We start from the raw sequence: 20,789 nt of genomic DNA on the forward strand, positions 1-20,789 counted from the left end.
CTGAGATCGCGCCACTGCACTCCAGCCTGGGCAACGGAGCAAGATTCCGTCTCCAAAAACACACACACAAAACTCAAAACGGAACAGATGCAGAAAAAATTCCAGAGGGATTTATCTGTGATGCCTGTTCAAAACTCAAGAAGCCACCACCCTGATACTCATCAAACCCTGGAGAAATTCCGTTTCTGGAGTGTCAGAAGGCCTCATGAATAACCTTCCATTCACTGAAGGAGGTCCTTACCCAGCAAGCCCCGGTCTCCTTCACTCTCCTGCACTCGTGCCTTGCAGATGGCCTCATGCGCGGACTGGCGGTCCAGCCTCCCAGGGGCAGGGCCTGGGCGCACCCCGCGCCGCCTTTGGCCACTGAGGCCCGGGTCCTGGAGGCGCCGGGCTAGGCAGAGCCTCCTGGGGCAGCGCCAGGGGATCCGGGCGGGGTGCGTGCGCCGGAAGGGCCGCAAAGCTGCAGGGCTGGAGGGCGCTGGGGGCGCAAGGCACGGAGACCAGGCGGAGGGGACAGCTAGCGACTCACCGGGATGGGCGGGCCCCGGCTCCCAGCTCCAAATACGCGGCCTCTGTGGGAGCTTGTCTCCAGGCGCCCATCAGTCTTCCCCCCACTCGGCGCTACCTTGGCGGCCGCGCCCATGCCGTCCCCGCCCCAACTAGTAGTCATGATGAGGGGTCGCAGGCCTCGCTCGAGATGCTCACTGCGAGGACTTTTCGCCTGCGGGCTCTCTGCGCGCCGTCACTGACTGCCCGGCTGCGGGCGGGCCGCCTCACCACTCCCGGCTTCACGGGGCTGGGGCGCGCACCATGGAGTCGAACCGAGTCCTCCTGCTTTCCTAGAAAAGCCGTGGGGGGAGAAGGGGAACACTTCTGGCCCACGTGAGCCACCGTCGCGCGTGGCGTCTGAGGGGCGTCTACCCGGAGTCACGGAGCCGACCAAAGGGAAAAGGCCAGTCCCTGTCCGGGAAGAGCTCAGCCTAGTGGGGCAGGGCGACAAGTTACACTTGCTACCTTGCCATGGCCGTGGCCCGTGGAGGCGGTAGACCGTCACCAGGAGTCGGTCAGGAAAGACGGGCGGATACGTGAGGCCTGGACAGGAAGGAATTGGGAGACACAAGACTGTGCCGCCCAGACCGCTTTCGAGTCGGGCTCACCGGGATTCTGAATTCGTTTCTTCGCTTACTAGTTGTGAGTCTTTGAGCAAATTTGCCTTTCTAAAGCGTAGTTTCTTATTTATAAAACAGGGTTAACAGTTGCACTCACTGAGGTAAATACAAGAGAAAATCGATGTTAAGTGCTTATCACGGTACCCAACACATACCAAGTACTAGAAAATAATGGAGCTAGGTACGGAGGGAGCAATCTTGACAGAGGGAACATCTGGTGGAATGGTCACAGGGCAGGAGGGCGGTGCCTGCATTCTTGGGGAACTGCAGAGAGTTCATGGGTAAATAATAGGAAGGAAAGGTAAGTACTTTGCAGAAACCCTTCCCCAACTAGGTCAGACTCCCCACTGTAGTATCATATGCCTCTCCTTTTAGGCACTTATTATGGTTGCAACTTTATTAATGATTCTAATTAGTTTCTCTTCTACAATTATAACCTCCATTGGTTTCTCTTCTGCAATTATAACCTCCGTCCGGCCAGAGACTTGTCCATTTATGCTCGCCCTGCTTTGTAGCACCCAATGCTTAACACATATTAAAAGCTCGATAATGTTGGGCGAAGTGGCTCACGCCTCTAATCCCAGCACTTTGGGAGGCTGACGCGGGTGGATCACGAGGTCAGGAGTTCAAGACCAGCCTGACCAACATGGTGAAACACCCTCTCGACTAAAAATACAAAAATTAGCCGGGTGTGGTGGCACATGCCTGTAATCCCAGCTACTCAGTAGGCTGAGGCAGAAGAATCACTTGAACCCGGGAGGCAGAGGTTGCAGTGAGCCAAGATTGTACCACTGCACTCCAGCCTGGGTGACAGAGCGAGGCTCTGTCTCCAAAAAAAAAAAAAAAAAAAAAGCTCAGTAAATATTTATGGCACAAGTGGATAAATGGGGTTGCATCAGAATATGTATGTCACATTAAGGACTTTGGACTTCAGGCTGTAGTGGGAAATCACTGTGGAAATTCAGAGAGAGGGTGGCACTATCAGATTTGTTCTAAAGGAAGATCATTCCAGCTGCCCTGTAGAGAAGGGTTGGAATCAGGGAGGCATGTTAGGAGGCTGTGGTAATAGTACAAGCAAGAGATAATGGTGGCCTCACTCTAAGGGCATTAAAAATCAAGACAGGTGAGGCTGGGTGGAGTGGCTCACACCTGTAATCCCAGGACTTTGGGAGGCCAAGGCAGGCAGATAACCAGGAATTTGAGACCAGGCTGGCCAACGTGGTGGAACGCTGTCTCTACCAAAACTACAAAAATTAGCTGGGTGTACCGACTTGCACCTATAATCCCAGCTCCTCAGGAGGCTGAGGCAGGAGAATCACTTGACCCGGGAGGCAGAGGTTGCAGTGGGCCAAGTTCATGCCACTGCACTCTAGCCTAGGCAACTCTAGCCTAGGGACTCCATCTCAGGAAACAAATAAAAAAGACAAGTGGACTATATTGGCAGATTATTGGCTAGCATTCACTTATTCTACCACAGTCATGCACTCGCTCCCTCAGGGATGGTAGTGACAGTCTTATTTCCTATTGATGCAGGATTTTTTTCCTTGATTCCTTCGTGGGACTCAGGACGGGGCACCCTGTTTACTCAGCCCACTGCGCTCAGCCTCTCGCAGGAGTGTGCAGGTAAGCGAGCGAGTGCAGGATCTGGCTGGCCACTACCGGCACCAGCACGAGCAAGCTCTATGCAGGGCCTGTGACCAGAGCAGGCATGAGCAAATGACTGCAGGATCTAGCTGGCTGCTCTGGGCAGCTTCAGGAGCAAGCTCCATTTGGGGTCTGTGGTGGTGCCCAAGTGGGGGTGCCTATGACCCCAAAGCCCCAGAGGGAGTGTTACAGTGCTCTCTTAGTGCCACTGTTTGAGGATGGCTGTGTGTTAACAGCTCAGCTGGCCCCTAGCCTCATTGTGTGGGGTGGCTACCCGCCACCAGTGAGGGCAAAGAGCGGGTGTGACAGCCTTTTGGGTAGCCAAACTTGGTGGGTCCCGAGCTCTTGTCTGGCATACAAGAAGAATGAGGTTGTGTGGAACACTTGAAGGATGATGAAGGTGGAGAATTCTATAGAGTGGTCACAATGGCTCTCAGTGGAGAGGGGAGCTAGAGAGGGGATAGAAAGGGCCGGTCATCTTCTCCCCAAAGTCTGGCTATCTCTTCCCAAAAGTCTGGCCATCTCTCTCATCTACTGACTGAGTATGGGGTCTTTATAGGCACAGAATGAGGGTGGGGCGGCCATAGATAGTTTTGGAAAGGGCAACATTCAATTGGTAAGAAGACATTCAGAAAGAACCAACTAGGAGGGAGCAAGCAAAGAGGAATAGAAGTTCTTACTTTGGGCTGTGGGTTTCAGGCTTTTCGGCTCAAAGGTGGGGTTTCACAGGGGGCCTGCCACATCTGCTTAGAATGTCTCAACTTCCTGTCGTGCCTCTATCACTATCAAATATTTGTATGAAGAAACCTCTCCTAAGCCACATTCCAATCACCCCTCTTCCTCAAAGAGATAATCAGACTCTGACTTTCTCAGCTTTGGTCCTCTTGGAGTTTGGTTCTTTAGCTGTTTAAAATCTTTTTTTTTTTTTTTTGAGACGGAGTCTCGCTCTGTCGCCCAGGCTGGAGTACAGTGGCCGGATCTCAGCTCACTGCAAGCTCTGCCTCCCGGGTTCACGCCATTCTCCTGCCTCAGCCTCCCGAGTAGCTGGGACTACAGGCGCCCGCCACCTCGCCCGGCTAGTTTTCTGTATTTTTTTAGTAGAGACGGGGTTTCACTGTGTCGTCCAGGATGGTCTCGATCTCCTGACCTCGTGATCCGCCCGTCTCGGCCTCCCAAAGTGCTGGGATTACAGGCTTGAGCCACCGCGCCTGGCCTGTTTAAAATCTTATGAAGGCAAACTTTGATCATTTAGGCTCTTTTCTCAAAGTTCCAAAGTAGACGGCTCCTTAACAGGTAGGTTTTATTTTACAGAATTCAGGTTTACAAACTGGACACTACTACATTAGCTTCTGCTACCTATCAAAGCTTTGAATAGGTGGGCTTTTATTTCATGGATTATCTGATTATCTGAAGGTTAACTCTTTGTCCTCCTTCATCCCCCACTGGACTGTAAATTCTTTGAACAATGACTGTCTTTCTTTGGCCTCATCTAATTATGGACCCTGGCACATACTAAACAGTCACTAAGTAATTCTTAAATAACTCTTATTTCCACATTCACAGTTGAAAACATTCCGTAGTGTAACAAAAATTTCAATCTTTCAAAAGTCCAGTACCCTTAGTTTGATTCAAGCTCCATCAAAGATGAATCGGTTAGTTTTTAATCTGCAGTTTACAAGTCATAGTTCATATTTCAAAAAGCCTAACATAGGTGATAGGTTTGCCCACAAAAGGGATAAAAAGGCTAATGAAAATGTTTAATTATTTGCTTTGGGCTGGAATTTTAGTACCTAGGTCTGCCTACATGGTGCCAGTCAGAAGCATGATTTGTGTTGTACATGCCTTTATGTAGCAAAATATAATTATTTAATAAATGCAGTTTGGTAAACATAATCTTTTAAAACACAGGACATAGGGGAGTAAAAAGAAGGCCTTGGTGATTAAAAAGTTGGAAACCACTGCATTAAATTACCTTCAAATCCCTTTAGGTATCCTGTTTATCCTTATAAACATTAGCTCTCACTGTACAGCATCATAAAGACAAGTAAAAGAGTTAGACTTTTTTTTTTTTTGAGATGCAGTTTCACTCTTGTTGCCCAGGCTGGAGTGCAGTGGCGCGATCTTAGCTCACTGCAACCTCCGCCTCCCAGATTCAAGTGATTCTCCTTAGTCTCCCAAGTAGCTGGGACTACAGGCATGCCCCACCATGCCCAGCTAATTTTTGTATTTTTAGTAGAGACAGGGTTTTACTATGTTGGCCAGGCATAGTAACTCCTCGTGATCAACTCCTGACCTCGTGATCCACCCACCTCGGCCTCCCAAAGTGCTGGAATTACAGGTACGAGCCACCACACCTGGCCTACACTCCTTACTTTCACAGGGTTTTTTCCCACATTTAAACTTGTCACTCGACTAGGAAGTCAAGATTGAAATGGCTCTTTCCATGAATAATTTAGTTTTGGGGTTGTTGCCAAAGCGATTTATAATGATTTTAATAATGATAGACATCCCCTGACACATTGGTGCAATGGCTCATGCCTGTAATCCCAACCCTTTGAGAGGCTGCGGAGGGAGGACTGCTTGTGCCCAGGAGTTCAAGACCAGCCTGGGCAAAATAGTGAGACCTCGTCTCTTTGTATTTTAAAAAAATAAATAATTTTAAAAATTGTATCATGGCCGGGCGCGGTGGCTCAAGCCTGTAATCCCAGCACTTTGGGAGGCCGCGACGGGCGGATCACAAGGTCAGGAGATCGAGACCATCCTGGCTAACACGGTGAAACCCGTCTCTATTAAAAAATACAAAAAAAATAGCCGGGCGAGGTGGCGGGCGCCTGTAGTCCCAGCTACTCAGGAGGCTGAGGCAGGAGAATGGCGTGAACCCGGGAGGCGGAGCTTGCAGTGAGCTGAGATCCGGCCACTGCACTCCAGCCTGGGCGACAGAGCGAGACTCCGTCTGAAAAACAAAACAAAAAACAAAACAAACAAACAAAAAAAATTGTATCATTGGGACCATATTCTAATGTCAATTCTGAGACAGAAAAAAAAAGGTGATTACGTTCAAGAGCTTTTAGCTTTTCCACTTGATTATACTTACATCTTTGAAAACTCCAGCAGGAATTTTCTATGCTTTCCCACCTTTACATGGTTTTCCTAATAAAACCCATCTGTAGTGCAATAAGATGTGGTCTCCATCAGGCTTTTTGTAGTTTTACTATATTCATTAGGTTTCTGCTATGTATTAGAATAGGTCCTGTTTGTAGACTCTCTTAAAGTCCTCAAATTCCTTTCCAATGTGAAGTTTCTGGTGTTTAAGAAAAGCTGTCCGCCCACTGAAGGCCTTACCACAGTTGCTACATTCAAAGGGTTTCTCTCTGGTATGAATTCTTTGATGACCGATAAGGTGTGAGTTCCGACTGAAGGCCTTCCCACATTCAGGGCATTCATAGGGTTTCTCTCCTGTATGAATATGATAGTGTCTAATAAGATCTGAGCTTCCCCTAAAAGATTTCCCACATTTGGTGCATACATAAGGTTTTTCTCCACTGTGAATTCTATGATGTTTCAGAAGGTCTGAGCTCTCATTGAAAGTTTTCCCACATTCTTTACATTCATAGGGTTTCTCTCCTGTATGAGTTACCTGATGTCTGATGAAGTCTGAGCTGCCCTGGAAATTCCTACCACACCGATTACACCAATAAGCTTTCTCTTCCTGGTGAGTTCTCTGCTCTCTCCTAAGCTCCTCATCCTTGCTAAAGGTTTTCTCACATTCAAGTTTCTCTCCAGCATGCAATCTCTGATGTCTGAGGAAAGCCTTGCGCCACATGAAGAGTTTCCCACATTCCTTACATTCATAGGGCTTCTCACCACTGTGAATTCTCTGATGTCGAATAAGGACGGAACGCTGCCTGAAAGCTTTCCTACATTCAGTGCACTGATAGGGCTTCTCTCCAGTATGGATTTTCTGGTGTGTAACAAGGTGTGATCTGTGGCTGAAGGATTTCCCACATTCACTACATTCATGAGGTTTCTCTCCAGTATGAACACGATGGTGTGTATTAAGTTCTGAGCTACTCATAAAAGATTTCCCACATTTGGTGCATACATAAGGTCTTTCTCCACTGTGAATTCTGTGATGTCTCACAAGGTGTGAGCTCTTATTGAAAGTTTTCCCACATTCTTTACATACATACGGTTTCTCTCTAGTATGAGTTACCTGATGTCTGATGAGGTCTGAGCTGCCCTGGAAAGTCCTACCACACTGATTACACAAATAAGCTTTTTCTTCCTGCTGAAGTCTCTGCTCTTCTGTAAGCTCCTCATCCTTGCTGAAGGTTTTCTCACATTCTTCAAGTTTCTCTCCAGCGTGCAGTCTCTGATGTTTGAGGAAAGCTGTGCGCCCACTGACGGTCTTCCCACGTTTGTGACATTCATAGGGTTTCTCTCCACTGTGGAGTCTCTGGTGTTCAGTAAGGTGAGAATGCTGCCTGAAGGCTTTTTCACATTCATTACACTTGAGGGGTTTCTCTCCAGTGTGAATTCTCTGATGTGTGACAAGGTGGGAACTTTGACTGAAGGCCTTCCCACATTTATTGCATAAATATCGCTTCCCCACACTGTGGATTCTCTGATGTAGGACAAGGTTTGAGCTTCCCTTAAAAGCCTTCCCACACTCTTTGCACTCATAGGGATTCCCGCCTCTGTGAATTTGCTTATGTCTCAGCAGATTAGAGCTCTGATTGAAGTCTTTTCCACATTCATGACATATGTAAGGTTTCTTTCCTGTATTAATTCTCTGATGTATAAGATTTGAACTTTGATCAGAGTCTTTCCCACATTCATTACACACATATGGTTTATTTCCAGGATGAATTCTCTGATGTATTATCAGGTTTGAACTCCTGTTGAAGGTTTTTCCACATTCCTTACATTCATAGGTCTTATTTATATTATGAATTTTCTGATGTTCTGTTAATCCTGATTTATGTTTGAAGTTTTGGCCACTAACCTCATATCTATGGGAGCTTTCTCCTGCAGAAAGTATTTTTTCTCCTTCGTTACATCCATGGCCAATCTCTCCCACAATGGCTTTCTTGGGGATAATACGCATTTCCCTGATACTTCTCTCTTGGGAAGGGAGATGTCTCACTGCATCCTTTAAAGGGCTTACCCAGTGCTTCAATAATCTGTCCTCAGAATTACTGGTTTCAACTAACTCACATTCCTGGGTGATCTGTCTTTGGAGTTTTTCGGATGCAGCCCTCGCTGACTCCTTTTCTTCAGAAATTTCCATCTTTGATTTTCGTTCCTTCATCTTATTCTTGTTTTCAGAATCTGAAATGATAAGTAGATCATTCTATGATTCCTAAAATACAAATATCACCTCTTCACTATGCTGGGCAGTCTAAGAGGGAGGAACAAAGAACTCAGAAGACCTTTCCCTGCCAAAGCTGAGATGTGGACTTCACTAGAGACACTGTGGCTATCACAGGAACCTGTGCTACCACATACCCTGTTGGTAAAGAAACCTGCCAGGGTGCAGGCTGGAGCTGGGCTGTGGGAGTGGCCTAAACGGTGGTGAATTAATTCACTGGGGGAGGAGGGCAATCTGGAGTTGGTCCACAGGAAGTGGCCTGTTGGATGGGGGAGGAACTTGCTAGATGGTGTGGCTGGGCCTGAACTGGTTCACAGGAAGCAGCCCACTAGGGTAAGTGCCACCAGGCCTTCCACAAGTTGATCTGCTAGCAGCCACATCAGTAAATAATTAAAATCAACATATAAAAATAGAACAGCACACTGGTACCAGGAAAATAAGTTAGTTTCTCTTCCTATGGCCATGCATTGTCCCTCCAGCATCCTCTGTTGACAAAGTCTAAATCTTGTACCAACTGGCAAAGGAAAAATGTTTACAGAATCCAGCTTTGTAACACAAGCAAACAAAGATGGTGGATTTGGAGTTGAGAGGCAATAAATTAATAACTAGCATACTGCTCGTTCCTCCCAATATACCATGATAGTTATGCAAATCTGTACTATGCCTCAGAATAAAAATAATTGGCTGTCATTTCAATAGAAATCAATTCTCTTTTTCTCAGACCTCACATTTTTCTTTCTGATATTCTGATGAAATTGCCTCTTTTTGTATGGCAATTTTATTTCTTCTGAAATTACAAGATAGATGAGCTTATTGCTTTTGAGTGTCCATGTTATCAAATCCCTGACCTTCCCCAGTGGATTAGTTCATTTTCATGTGGCTGATAAAGGCATACCTGAGACTGGAGAGAAAAAGAGGTTTAATTGGACTTATAGTTCCACATGGCTGGGAAGGCCTCAGGATCATGGTGGGAGGTGAAAGGCACATCTTACATGGCGGTGGCAAGAGAAAATGAGGAAGATGCAAAAGCAGAAACCCACGATGAAACCATCAGATCTCATGAGACTTATTCACTACCATGAGAATAGGGGGCAAACTGCCCCCATGATTCAAATTATCTCTCCCCATGTCCCTCCCACAAAATGTGGGATTTATGGGAGTACAATTCAAGATGAGATTTGAGTGGGGACACAGAGCCAAACCACATCATTCTGCCCCTGGCCCCTCCAAATCTTATGTCCTCACATTTCAAAATCAATCATGCCTTCCCAACACTCCCCCTAAGCCTTAACTCATTTCAGCATTAACCCAAAAATCCACAGTTCAAAGTCTCATCAGAAACAAGGCAAATCCCTTCTGCCTATGAGTCTGTAAAGTCAGAAGCAAGCTAGTTACGTCCTACATACAATCGGTGCAGGTATTGTTGTGTAAATACAGCTGTTCCAAATGGGAGAAATTGGCCAAAACAAAGGGGTTACAGGGCCCATGCAAGTTGAAATCCAGCAAGGCAGTCAAATTTTAAACCTCCAGAATGATCTCATTTGACTCCAGGTCTCACATCCAGGTCATGCTGATGCAAAAAGTGGGTTCCCATGGTCTTGGGCACCTCCACCCCTGTGGCTTTGCAGGGCACAGCCTCACTCCTGGCTGCCTTCACAGGCTGGTGTTGAGTGTCTGTGGCTTTTCCAGGCGTATGGTGCAAACTGTAGGTGGATCTGCCATTCTGGGGTCTGGAGGTCATTGGCCCTCTTCTCACAGCTCCACTAGAAGGTGCCCAAGCAGGGACTCTATATGGCGGCTCCAACCCCATATTTCCCTTCTGCAGTGCCCTAGCAGAGGTTCTCCATGACATCCCTGCCCCTGCAACAAACTTCTGGCTGGGCATCCAAGCGTTTCCATACATCTCTGAAATCCAGGTGGAAGTTCCCAAACCTCAGTTCTTGACTTCTGGGCACGTAAAGACAACACCATGTAGAAACTGCCAAGGCTTGGGGCTTGCACCCTGTGAAGCCGCAGTTCGAGCTCTATCTACATTGGCCCCTTTCAGCCATGGCTGGAGTGGCTGGGATGCAGCACACCAGGTCCCTAGGCTGGACACAGCATGGGGACCCTGGGCCTGCCCCACAAAACCATTTTCTCCTAGGCCTCCAGGCCTGTGATGGGAGGGGGCTGCTGTGAAGACTTCTGATATGCCCTGGAGACATTTTCCCCATTGTCTTGGGGATTAACATTCAGCTTCTTGTTACTTATGCAAATTTCTGCAGCCTGATTGAATTTCTCCTCAGAAAATGGGTTTTTCTTTTTTATCACATTGTCAGGCTGCAAATTTTCTGAACTTTTATGCTCTGCTTCCCTCATAAAACTGAATCCCTTTAATAGGACCCAAGTCACATCTTGAATGTTTTGCTGCTTAGAAATTTCTTCCACCAGATACCATAAATCATCTCTCTCAAGTTCAAAGTTCCACAAGTCTGTAGGGCAGCGGCAAAATGCCACCAGTGTCTTTGCTAAAACATAACAAGAGTCACCTCTGCTCCAGTTCCTGACAAGTTCCGCATCTCCATCTGAGACCACCTCAGCCTGGACCTTTTTGTCTATATTGCTGTTACGCTTTTGGTCAAACCCACTCAACAAGTGTGGGGAAAAGAGAGAGAGATCATACTGTTACTGTGTCTATATAGAAAGAAGTAGATATAAGAGACTCCATTTTGTTCTGTATTTGAGATGCTGTTAATCTGTAACCCTACCCCAACCCTGTCCTTGCAAGAGACATGTGCTGTGGTGACTCAAGGTTTAGCGGATTTTGGGCTGTGCAGGATGTGCTTTGTTAAACAAGTGCCTGAAGGCAGTATGCTTGTGAAAAGTCATCACCATTCTCTTAATCTCAAGTACCCAGGGACACATACGCTGCGGAAGGTTGCAGGGACCTCTGCCTAGGAAAACCAGGTAGTGTCCAAGGCTTCCCCCATGTTATAGTCTGAAATATGGCCTCATGGGAAGGGAAGGACCTAATGGTCCCCTGGCCTGACACCCGTGAAGGGTCTGTGACTGAGGAGGATTAGTGTAAGAGGAAAGAAGGCCTCTGGGCAGTTGAGATAGAGAAAGGCATCTGTCTCCTGCCTGTCCCTGGGCAATGGAACCTCTCGGTGTAAAACCCGATTGTATGTTCTATTTACTGAGATAGGAGAAAACTGCCTTAGGGCTGAAGGTGGGAGTTGCTAGTGGCAATGCTGCTCTTTATGCACTAAAAAGGTTTATGGAGATGTTTGCATATGCATATCAAGGCACAGCACTTTTCCTTAAACCTACCCATGTCACAGAGATCTTTATTCAAATGTCTTTCTGCTGACCTTCTCCCTACTATGATCCTGTTGTTCTGCCACTTCATTTTTCTGAGATGGTAAAGATAATGATCGATAAATAATGAGGGAACTCAGAGACCAGTGCCGGTGCGGGTCCTCTGTATGCTGAGCGCCGGTCCCCTGGGCCCACTTTTTCTTTCTCTATACTTTGTCTGTGTCTCATTTCTTTTCTCAAGTCTCTTGTTCCACCTAATGCCCACAGGTGTGCAGGGGCAGGCCACCCCTTCAACAACTCTCTATGAAGTTCCAAACTTTCCCACATTTTCCTGTCTTCTTCTGAGCCCCCCATACTGTTCCAGCCTTTGCCTGTTATGGAGCTCCAAAATTGCTTCCACATTTGGGTGTCTTTTCAGCAGCACCTCTGGTACCAGTTTACTATATTAGTCTGTTTTCACGCTGCTGATGAAGACATACCTGAGACTGGGAAAGAGGTTTAATTGAACTTACAGTTCTACATGGCTTGAGAGGCCTCAGAATTATGGCAGGAGGCAAAAGGCACTTCTTACATGGTGGCGGCAAGAGAAAATGAGGAAGATGCAAAAACAGAAACCAATGATAAAACCATCAGGTCTCATGAGACTTGTTCACTACCACGAAAACAGTATGGGGGAAACCATCTCCATGATTCATATCATCTCCCACAACATGTGGGAATTACGGAAGTACAATTCAAGATGAGATTTGGGTGGGGACACAGAGCCAAACCATATCAGTCAGTCACAAAAACACATTTCTGAGCTCCTTGGGAGCGTGGTCCTGCTGATAGGGACTCTAGTCATTAATCTTCTTGCAGTGAATGAGCAGCAACATGGCACAGTGATTAAGAGCATGGACTGAAGGCAAACTGCCTGAGTTTGAAACCTGGCTCCACCACTTAATGATGGTGAGACCTCAGGCAAATCACAGAGCTCTCAGTGCCCCAGCTTCCTCATCTATAAAATGGACATAATGATAGTATTTACTTCATAGACTTGTTATGAGAATCAAACACATACAAATATACATAAAACATTTAGAACAGTGCTTTGCATATAGAAAGCACTATGCGTCAGCTGCCGTTATTACTATTATTATTAATATTTACCCTTTAAATATTAAGTAATATGTCCCTAGAACAAAAAAAGGCTGGATTTCCTTCTTTTTTTTTTTTTTTTTAGAGATATGGTCTCACCATGTTGCCCAGGCTGGTCTCACACTCCTGGGGTCAGGCAGTCCTCCTGCCTTGGACTCCCAAAATGCTGGGATTGCAGGTGTGAGTCACTGCACCTGGCCTTGGATTTCATTTAAATATCATACCCTCTCCTGCAACTGAAAGACAGTGGGCTTACTGCTTTTGGGTGTCCATATTATCAAATCCCCAACCTTTATTATTGGAAAGAATTGGCTTTGTCATAATTTTCCCTTAAAGAGTATAGTGGTTTTTTTCCTTTTGGTTTGACATATATATATTTTTTCCAAAATTCAGAAGCAGATTACTATTTAAAAGATGGTAGATTAAAGGCTGTCCAATTTTTTTTTTTTTTAACAAAAAACTTGTGATCTGAGGGGCTTTTATTGTGTCATACTGAACTCTTGAAAGCCAAAAGCTGAAGGAAGGTGTGCCTCTAGATTTGATGAGGTGTTTGTGTCAGCAAATCTGTATGAAGGCTTTGAAGTGCCTGGGCTCAGTTTCCTCTGCTTGTTCCCATAGTACTTTTCACTAAAGAGCCTGCTTCATTCCTTATTGAGTAGTAATTGTTAAGATATTGTAGGATGTATGCTTAAAATAAAAAAAATACGTATTTTCAAGGAAGAATAAAGGAAAGAAACGAACATGAGTAACAGATTAGAAACATACATCCATGAGGCCGGGCGCGGTGGCTCACGCCTGTAATCCCAGCACTTTGGGAGGCCAAGGTGGGTGGATCACGAGGTCAGGAGATCGAGACCATCCTGGCTAACACGGTGAAACCCCGTCTCTGCTACAAACACAAAAAATTAGCCGGGTGTGGTGGCGGGCGCCTGTAGTCCCAGCTACTCGGGAGGCTGAGGCAGGAGAATGGCGTGAACCCGGGAGGCAGAGCTTGCAGTGAGCTGAGATTGCGCCACTGCACTCCAGCCTGGGCGAAAGAGCGAGACTCCGTCTCAAAAAACAAGAAAGAAAAGAAAAGAAACATCCATCCATGAGGAATACAAAGAAATTAATAGGAAACATTCAGCAGAGAGTTCTCCATTATCTCAAAGAAATTTTAGAGAAAATAACTCTTTAAATAAAAGCCTAAAGAAGAGATATAAGGGTTTAAAACAGATTACACATTTAAAAATTTGACATTTTTAATTAAAAAAAAAAAATCGAGTCACGTAGCCAAAAAAAAAAAATGAAAAGAAAAAGGAAAAAATAATAGCAGTGGGGCTGCCCAGGCTGGTCTTGAACTCCTGGCTTCAAGCGATCCTCCCACCTTGGCCTCCCAAAGTGCTGGGATTATAGGTGTGAACCACTGTGCCAGGCCATTTTTTTTTTTTACTTTTTTTTTTTTTTTTTTTTGAGATAGTGTCTCACTCTGTCACCCAGGCTGGAGTGCAGTGCAGTGGTGCAATCATGGTTCACTGCAGTCTTGACCTCTCAGGCTGAGATGATTCTCCCACCTCAGCCTCCCAAGTAGCTGGGATTACAGGCATGCTGCAGCACACATGCCAAATTTTTTGTAGAGATGGGGCTTGCCATGTTGCCCGGGGTGTTCTGGAACTCCTGGCGTCAAGGGATCCTCCTGCCTCGGCCTCCCAAAGTGCTAGGATTACAAGCGTGAGCCACTGCACCCAGCTTCTTTTGTTTTTTTCATACATTCTGTCATTCTGTCACCCCGGCTGGAGTGCAGTGGTGCAATCATAGCTCACTGCAACCTCAAACTCCTGGGCTCAAGCAATTCTCCCACTTCAGCCTGGCACGATAGGCACACCACCATATCCAGCTAGTTTAAAACAATTTTTTGTAGAGAGAAGGTCTCACTATGTTGCCCAGGCTGGTCTCAAACTCCTGGCCTCAAGCACTCCTTCAGTCTCCCAAAGTGCTGAGATTACAGACATGAGCCACCATGCTTGGCCAAAAACAAATTAGATTAGAAAGCAATAAAAAGAAGTGAGAGGTGACTTGACAAAGCTGAGGAAATAAATGGAAGGGGAAAGGAAAACATTATGTAAATGAAATTCACATAAGGAACAACGAAAATAATCACGACAAGGTCACAATGAAGCCTGGAGAAATAATAAAAAATGAAATGAATACAAATGTGATTACAGAGAAAACAAGTAATTAAAGAAAGATAATCAAATACATATAATTAGTGTTCCTAAAGAAAAGAGCAAACATAGGCCGGGCACAGTGGCTCACGCCTGTAATCCCAGCACTTTGGGAGGCCGAGGCAGGTGGATCACCAGAGGTCAGGAGTTCGAGACCAGCCTGACCAACATAGAGAAATCCTGTGTCTACTAAAAACACAAAATTAGCTGGGCATGGTGGCGTGTGCCTGTAGTCCCAGCTACTCGGGAGGCTGAGGCAGGAGAATCACTTGAACCCAGGAGGCGGAGGTTGTGAGCCGAGATCGTGCCATTGCACTCCAGCCTGGGCAACAAGAGCAAAACTCCGTCTCAAAAAAAAAAAAAAAAAAAGAACATTAAAAAAGAAAAAAATCAATATATAACAGAGGAAAATGTTGCTGAAATAAACACTTAGATCTATTGGAAAGGTAAATTGTAGCTCATAAAAAGTAGAAGAGTCAAAACTGAGACATGTCCTTTTGAAGTAATTAAATTTCAGGAATAAATGAGCAAATGGGCATCTAGGCAGAAAAGGAAGTAGTGTGCAAGACAGAATTTCAGGTTGACTTTGTCCTTCCCCAGTTATACTCCATACCAGATTGAATAATGCCCATATAATTCCAAGGAGAAACAGTGTGAGCCGATAATTTTTTTACCCAGTAAAGTGTTCTCTTGCATTAAAAGCAATAGGCAAACATTTCCAGTTATGTAAAAACTTAGGGAGTATGAGAGTTGTAAGCCCTTTTTGAAAATAACTGTTGCAAAGACATATAGCCAATAAAGAAGTGAATTAAGATGAACCCTCAGGAATTAAGAGGGCATTGTAAAAGAATGGTCTAACGGAAAAAAAAAACGTTTTCCCTCTGCCCTTACACCACAGTCAGTCAACACAGAAGACTTGTGTAACCAAATGTTTCTTTTAATTATTTTTAGTTTTAGGGATGAGGGTCTTGCTATCACCCAGGCTGGAGTGTAGTGGTGCCATCATAGTTCACTGCAGCCTTGAACTCCTGGCCTCAAACCATCCTGCCTAGCCTCCTGAATCGTTGGGATAACAGGCAAGAGCTGAAACTGCCTTTGCAAAATTATAATTGAGGAAATTATGGCAGTGAAAGAGAGCAGACCTAACTAACCCCATCTTCTAACCTCTAAACTGTCTTTGTTCATTCCTGGTATGAACAAAGGCATAGGTCAAACTAGCCCTGGGAAGGAATTTAGTTTATAGATTAAATGCTGAAACAAAATTGATAACAGCCCTTTCCTGAAAAACCCCTTCTTGCCTGGGGACCAGTCTGCCTTTGTAGGGCTAACAAATTAGCTACAAGATTAGAAATTACAATTAGGGGCCATACAGCCTCTACAAGAGTTTGAACCTCCCCAAATTGCCCTTGGGAATAACATCACTGTTGCAAAACCTAAGATCAGTGCTTGAGATATTTTGTGGACCCTGCATTCCAGTGCAGCAAATGACACCACCCAGACCCATAACCTGGATCAACCGGTTCTGCAATCCCACCTGGGAGCATAAGTCAGAAAGTAGAACTCACTTCACCCCTCGATGAGTTCATCTTCAACCCAAGCAGTTAGCACTTCCCACTTTCCAAGCCCATACGCCAAATTCTCCTCAAAAACTCTGATCTACGAATGCTCTGGGAGGCTGTTTAATAATAAAACTCCTGTCTCCTGCATAGCCGACTCTGCATGAATTACTCTTCCTCCGTTGCAATTCCCCTTTCTTGATAAATTCCTGTGTCTTGATAAATTGGCTCTGTCTAGGCAGTGGGCAAGGTGATCCCACTGGGCGGTTACAGAGCCACGATACCCTCTGACCAAATATTTTGGGGTTTTCCCACACACACCAAGCAAGCAATAAATTCTGCAGCAACAACAGCTAGGTGTTCTCTACTTCAGTTCAATTCGGACACTATCTACCTGGAGATGGCGTCAAATCCCAAGGTTGAGGACTCAATTCACCAGACTGCACCGCACTTCTGATGCCAATCACAAGTCCCAGGTTGTTTTACCTGTGCTTCTGACCGACCAGCTATAAATCAGGGATCCCAGGCTCCCTTATTGGGTTAAATTATTTGCTAGAGTGGCAAAGTCTGCCACTGAACTCAGGGAAACAGTTCAGTGGGAAACAGTACCAGTTTATTATAAAGGATATTACAAAGGATACAGATGCATAAGGCAAGCCAAGTGGGACGGGGAGCAGAGCTTCCATGCCCTCTCTGGGCACACCACTCTCCAGGAACCTCTATGTGTTCAGCTATCTGGAAGCTCTCCAAACTCCATCCTTTGAGGTTTTAATGGAGGCTTCATTAAGTAGGCATAATTGATTAAAAAAAAAAAAAAAAAAAGTCCAGGCACGGTTGCTCATGCCTGTAATCCCAGCACTTTGGGAGGCTAAAGCAGGTGGACACATGGTCAGGAGATTGAGACCAGCCTGACCAACATGGTGAAACCCTGTCTCTACTAAACATACAAAAATTAGCTGGGCATGGTGGCAGGCGCCTGTAACCCCAGCTACTCAGGAGGCTGAGGCAGGAGAATCGCTTGAACCCGGGAGGCGGAGGTTGCAGTGAGCCAAGATTGCCCTACCACACTCCAGCCTGGTGACAGAGCAAGACTCTTGTCTCAAGAAAAAAAGTAAGTTGGCCATTAATTCGAATGAAAACAAAGAGCATGAGCCAAGAAAATGTGTCTACACTCAAAGCTGGCCCAGGGGCCACCATTTTTTAACTTAGGAAATACCACTATTTCATGCCCAGTTCTTAGTATCTTGTAACTATGTCAATCCTTTTTAATTCACATTCATGGGAATGCATTAGGTGAAGCTAAACAAAGAGTCTATGCCTAGAGGAAGACAGACACACACACACACACACACACACACACACACACACACACGAAACAAGGTAGTAAGAGCCTATGAATTAGATGCTAAAAACGCTGTGGTGACAATCCGGGAAGAGTTCCCAAACAACGTGACTTTTGAAGCTTGTGGGGAAAAGAAAGATCGGACTGTTACTGTGTCTGTGTAGAAATAAGCAGACGTAGAGACTCCATTTTGTTCTGTACTAAGAAAAATTCTTCTGCCTTGAGATGCTGTTATCTGTAACCCTACCCCCAACCCTGTGCTTGCAGAGACATCTGCTGTGTTTACTCAAGGTTTAATGGATTTAGTGCTATGCAGGATGTGCTTTGTTAAACAGGTGCTTGAAGGCAGCATGCTTGTTAAAAGTCATCACCATTCTCTAATCTCAAGTACCCAGGGACACAAACACTGCGAAAAGCCGCAGGGACCTCTGCCTAGGAAAGCCAGGTATTGTCCAAGGTTTCTCCTCATGTGATAGTCTGAAATATCGCCTCGGGGGAAGGGAAAGACCAGACTGTCCCCCAGCCTGTAAAGGGTCTGTGCTGAGGAGGATTAATAAAAGAGGAAAGCCTCTTTGCAGTTGAGATAGAGGAAGGCATCTGTCTCCTGCTCCTCCAATGGATTGTATGTTCTATTTACTGAGAGAGGAAAAAACTGCCTTAGGGCTGGAGGTGAGAAGTGCTAGTGGCAGTGCTGCTCTTTAATGCACAGAAATGTTTGTGGAGATGTTTGTATACGTGCACATCAAGGCACAGCACCTTTCCTTAAACTTATTTATGACAGAAGGCACAGCACCTTTCCTTAAACTTATTTATGACAGAGATCTTTGTTCACGTTTTCTTGCTGACCCTCTCCGCTCGATTACCCTATTGTCCTGCCACATCCCCCTCTCTGAGATGGTAAAAATAATGATCAATAAATACTGAGGGAACTCAAAGCTCCGTATGCTGAGCGCCGGTCCCCTAGGCCTACTTTTCTTTCTCTGTACTTTGTCTCTGTGTCTGTTGCTTGTCTCAAGTCTCTCATTCCACAGGACGAGAAACACCCACAGCTGTGGAGGGGCAGGCCACCCCTTCAAAGCTGCTCCTAAAAGGAATGTAGACCCTTACAAAGAGACCAGCCCACCTAAATCCCTCCCTTGTGTGAACTCTTAACAGTCCTAATATTTTAGACTGAGTAGTAGAACATACCTGAACCATACAGTTCATTCCTGTAGCTTAGTCTAGTCTCCCCAGCGGGTTCACTAGTGGGATGCAGAAACCAGATTTGGTTACATATACAAATATACCTGGCACAGCTTTGGGTGAGGAATAATCAATTTATGCCTGACGGTGGATTCTGGGCCTCGGGAAGATGCCGTTAGCGGTACCCACAGGAGGGAACTGGAACAGGCAAGAGTAGCGGGAGGGGGCAGAGGGCGGGGCACGTGGAGACCAAGAAGCCTACGGAGAGCAAGAAGGCCCAGCTGTGCGCACCCGGAGCCTACATCCTCCTGAGGTCCCCCAGGCCTCTCCGCATAGGCATATGAGTTCTGCTCCACTCCTAGCCTGCCGGAGGACGCAGGCGCCGCGGCCCCCAACTCTGTGAAGGCAGCGGGGTCTCACCTCCGGGCCACCCCCAGCCTCCCGCTTGGTAGGGGGCCCCTCCACGGCCGCCATCACTGAGTCGGGGCTTCTAACGCCACCATCTTGGGCCCCGCGCCTGGGGCAAGCGAGAACTTCGGTGCGCTCCCGGGCACTGTGGTCTCCCAGTCAGGGCCGCGCCCAGCCGACCCCCGTCCGCTCCAGCCAATCCGCGCGCGCTCCCCTGGCCGCCTCCCACCCATCAGGTGTCTCTGTGCAGACTCCGCCAGGACGCCAGTGGGCGCTGGCCTAACTCGCTCAGCCCAGCGAAGTCTGACTTCTGGAGGGCCGGCTGCGCCCTAGCGGGTTACCACGGTTACCACCCAGCGGCAGAGTCCTCTGCTGGTCCCAGACAGGGTTAGGGTTGGGGCTTTGGCACGGTCGGGTCCGGGGTGGGTGACCCCTCCAAGTAACTACGTTTTTGTTCTTCCCTTTTGTTGTGTTTTGTTTGAGATGGAGTCTCGCTCTGTCGCCCAGGCTGGAGTGCAATGGTGAGATCTCAGGTCACTGCAACCTCCATCTGCCAGGTTCAAGTGATTCTCCTGCCTCGGCCTCCCCAGTAGCTGGCCGGGCGCCCACCACCATGCCCTGCTAATTTTTGTATTTTTAGTAGAGACGGGGTTTCACCATGTTAGCCAGGCTGGTCTTGAACTCCTGACCCTAAGTGATCTGCCTGCCTCAGCCTCCCAAAGTGCTGGGACTATAGGTGTGAGCCACTGTGCCCAGCCAAGATCATTTTATTTTTAAAAATTCATTTTTTCAGGTTAAAGGTCGTGGTTAAAAAAATCTGAAATATGCTTGCTATAGAGAAAAAAAAAATCACACAATAGCTAGCTTCTTTTTGAAAGTAAAGTAATAAAAGTGATAAATGAATACAGGCTTACTAAACAGAAGTAAAGGAGACAAGAAAAAGTCTGAAAAAAAGGCAAAGAAAGAAGAGCTAAGAAGTAGAAACATACTTTTGGGACAGAATCTAATTAATCTCCATTTCTATTTTTTCCCATTTTGTAACTAACAAGAATTTGATTTTTTCAAATGCCTTGGTTTGGTGATAGTGGTGTCAGGGAGGGGTTATGGTGTAAAAGCAAATATCAAGTAGACTCTTTTTGGTTAGCAGCATATTCACAATACGGTCACGATGCTACAGAGGTCAACAAGGAGAGTTCACACTCCTGAGGCTCTAAGTCTAGTGTTTGCCACTGGCAGAGAGGAGAGGTTGTTTGCGGGTATGTATGCAGGCCAAGAAGGAAGTTTCTGTAGTGAATCTGAAGGGTAGAAGGTGAGGGCACACATAAGAGAGTTTCAAATAGGGCTGTTTTTTTTTTTTTTTTTGAGACGGAGTCTCGCTCTGTCGCCCAGGCTGGAGTGCAGTGGCCGGATCTCAGCTCACTGCAAGCTCTGCCTCCCGGGTTTACGCCATTCTCCTGCCTCAGCCTCCCGAGTAGCTGG

General features: G+C 46.3%; 1 protein-coding gene across 2 annotated transcripts; it reads right to left on the reverse strand.

Annotated features, from left to right (window-relative positions):
* Positions 1-5,978: 5,978 nt before the first annotated feature.
* Positions 5,979-19,455, reverse strand: LOC112609697 (zinc finger protein 594-like). 2 transcript variants are annotated; one of them, XM_025362705.1, is made up of 2 exons: positions 19,323-19,455; positions 5,979-8,144 (listed from the first exon to the last, which is right to left on the reverse strand). In XM_025362705.1, exon 2 carries the CDS (start codon positions 8,122-8,124, stop codon positions 6,052-6,054), a length of 2,073 nt encoding a protein of 690 aa, XP_025218490.1. In that variant the 5' UTR covers positions 8,125-8,144; positions 19,323-19,455; the 3' UTR covers positions 5,979-6,051. The 2 variants fall into 2 exon arrangements, with proteins under 2 accessions (XP_025218490.1, XP_025218489.1); XM_025362704.1 differs by having other exon boundaries at positions 19,007-19,437.
* Between the last annotated feature and the right edge of the window lie 1,334 nt (positions 19,456-20,789).

This window comes from Theropithecus gelada, chromosome 16, assembly GCF_003255815.1.
Source record: "Theropithecus gelada isolate Dixy chromosome 16, Tgel_1.0, whole genome shotgun sequence".
In the NCBI taxonomy this organism is placed as follows: domain Eukaryota; kingdom Metazoa; phylum Chordata; class Mammalia; order Primates; family Cercopithecidae; genus Theropithecus; species Theropithecus gelada.

Excerpts from the sequence above, each read along its gene's own strand:
- LOC112609697 (XM_025362705.1), bottom strand. The coding sequence starts at position 8,124 with ATGAAGGAACGAAAATCAAAGATGGAAATTTCTGAAGAAAAGGAGTCA.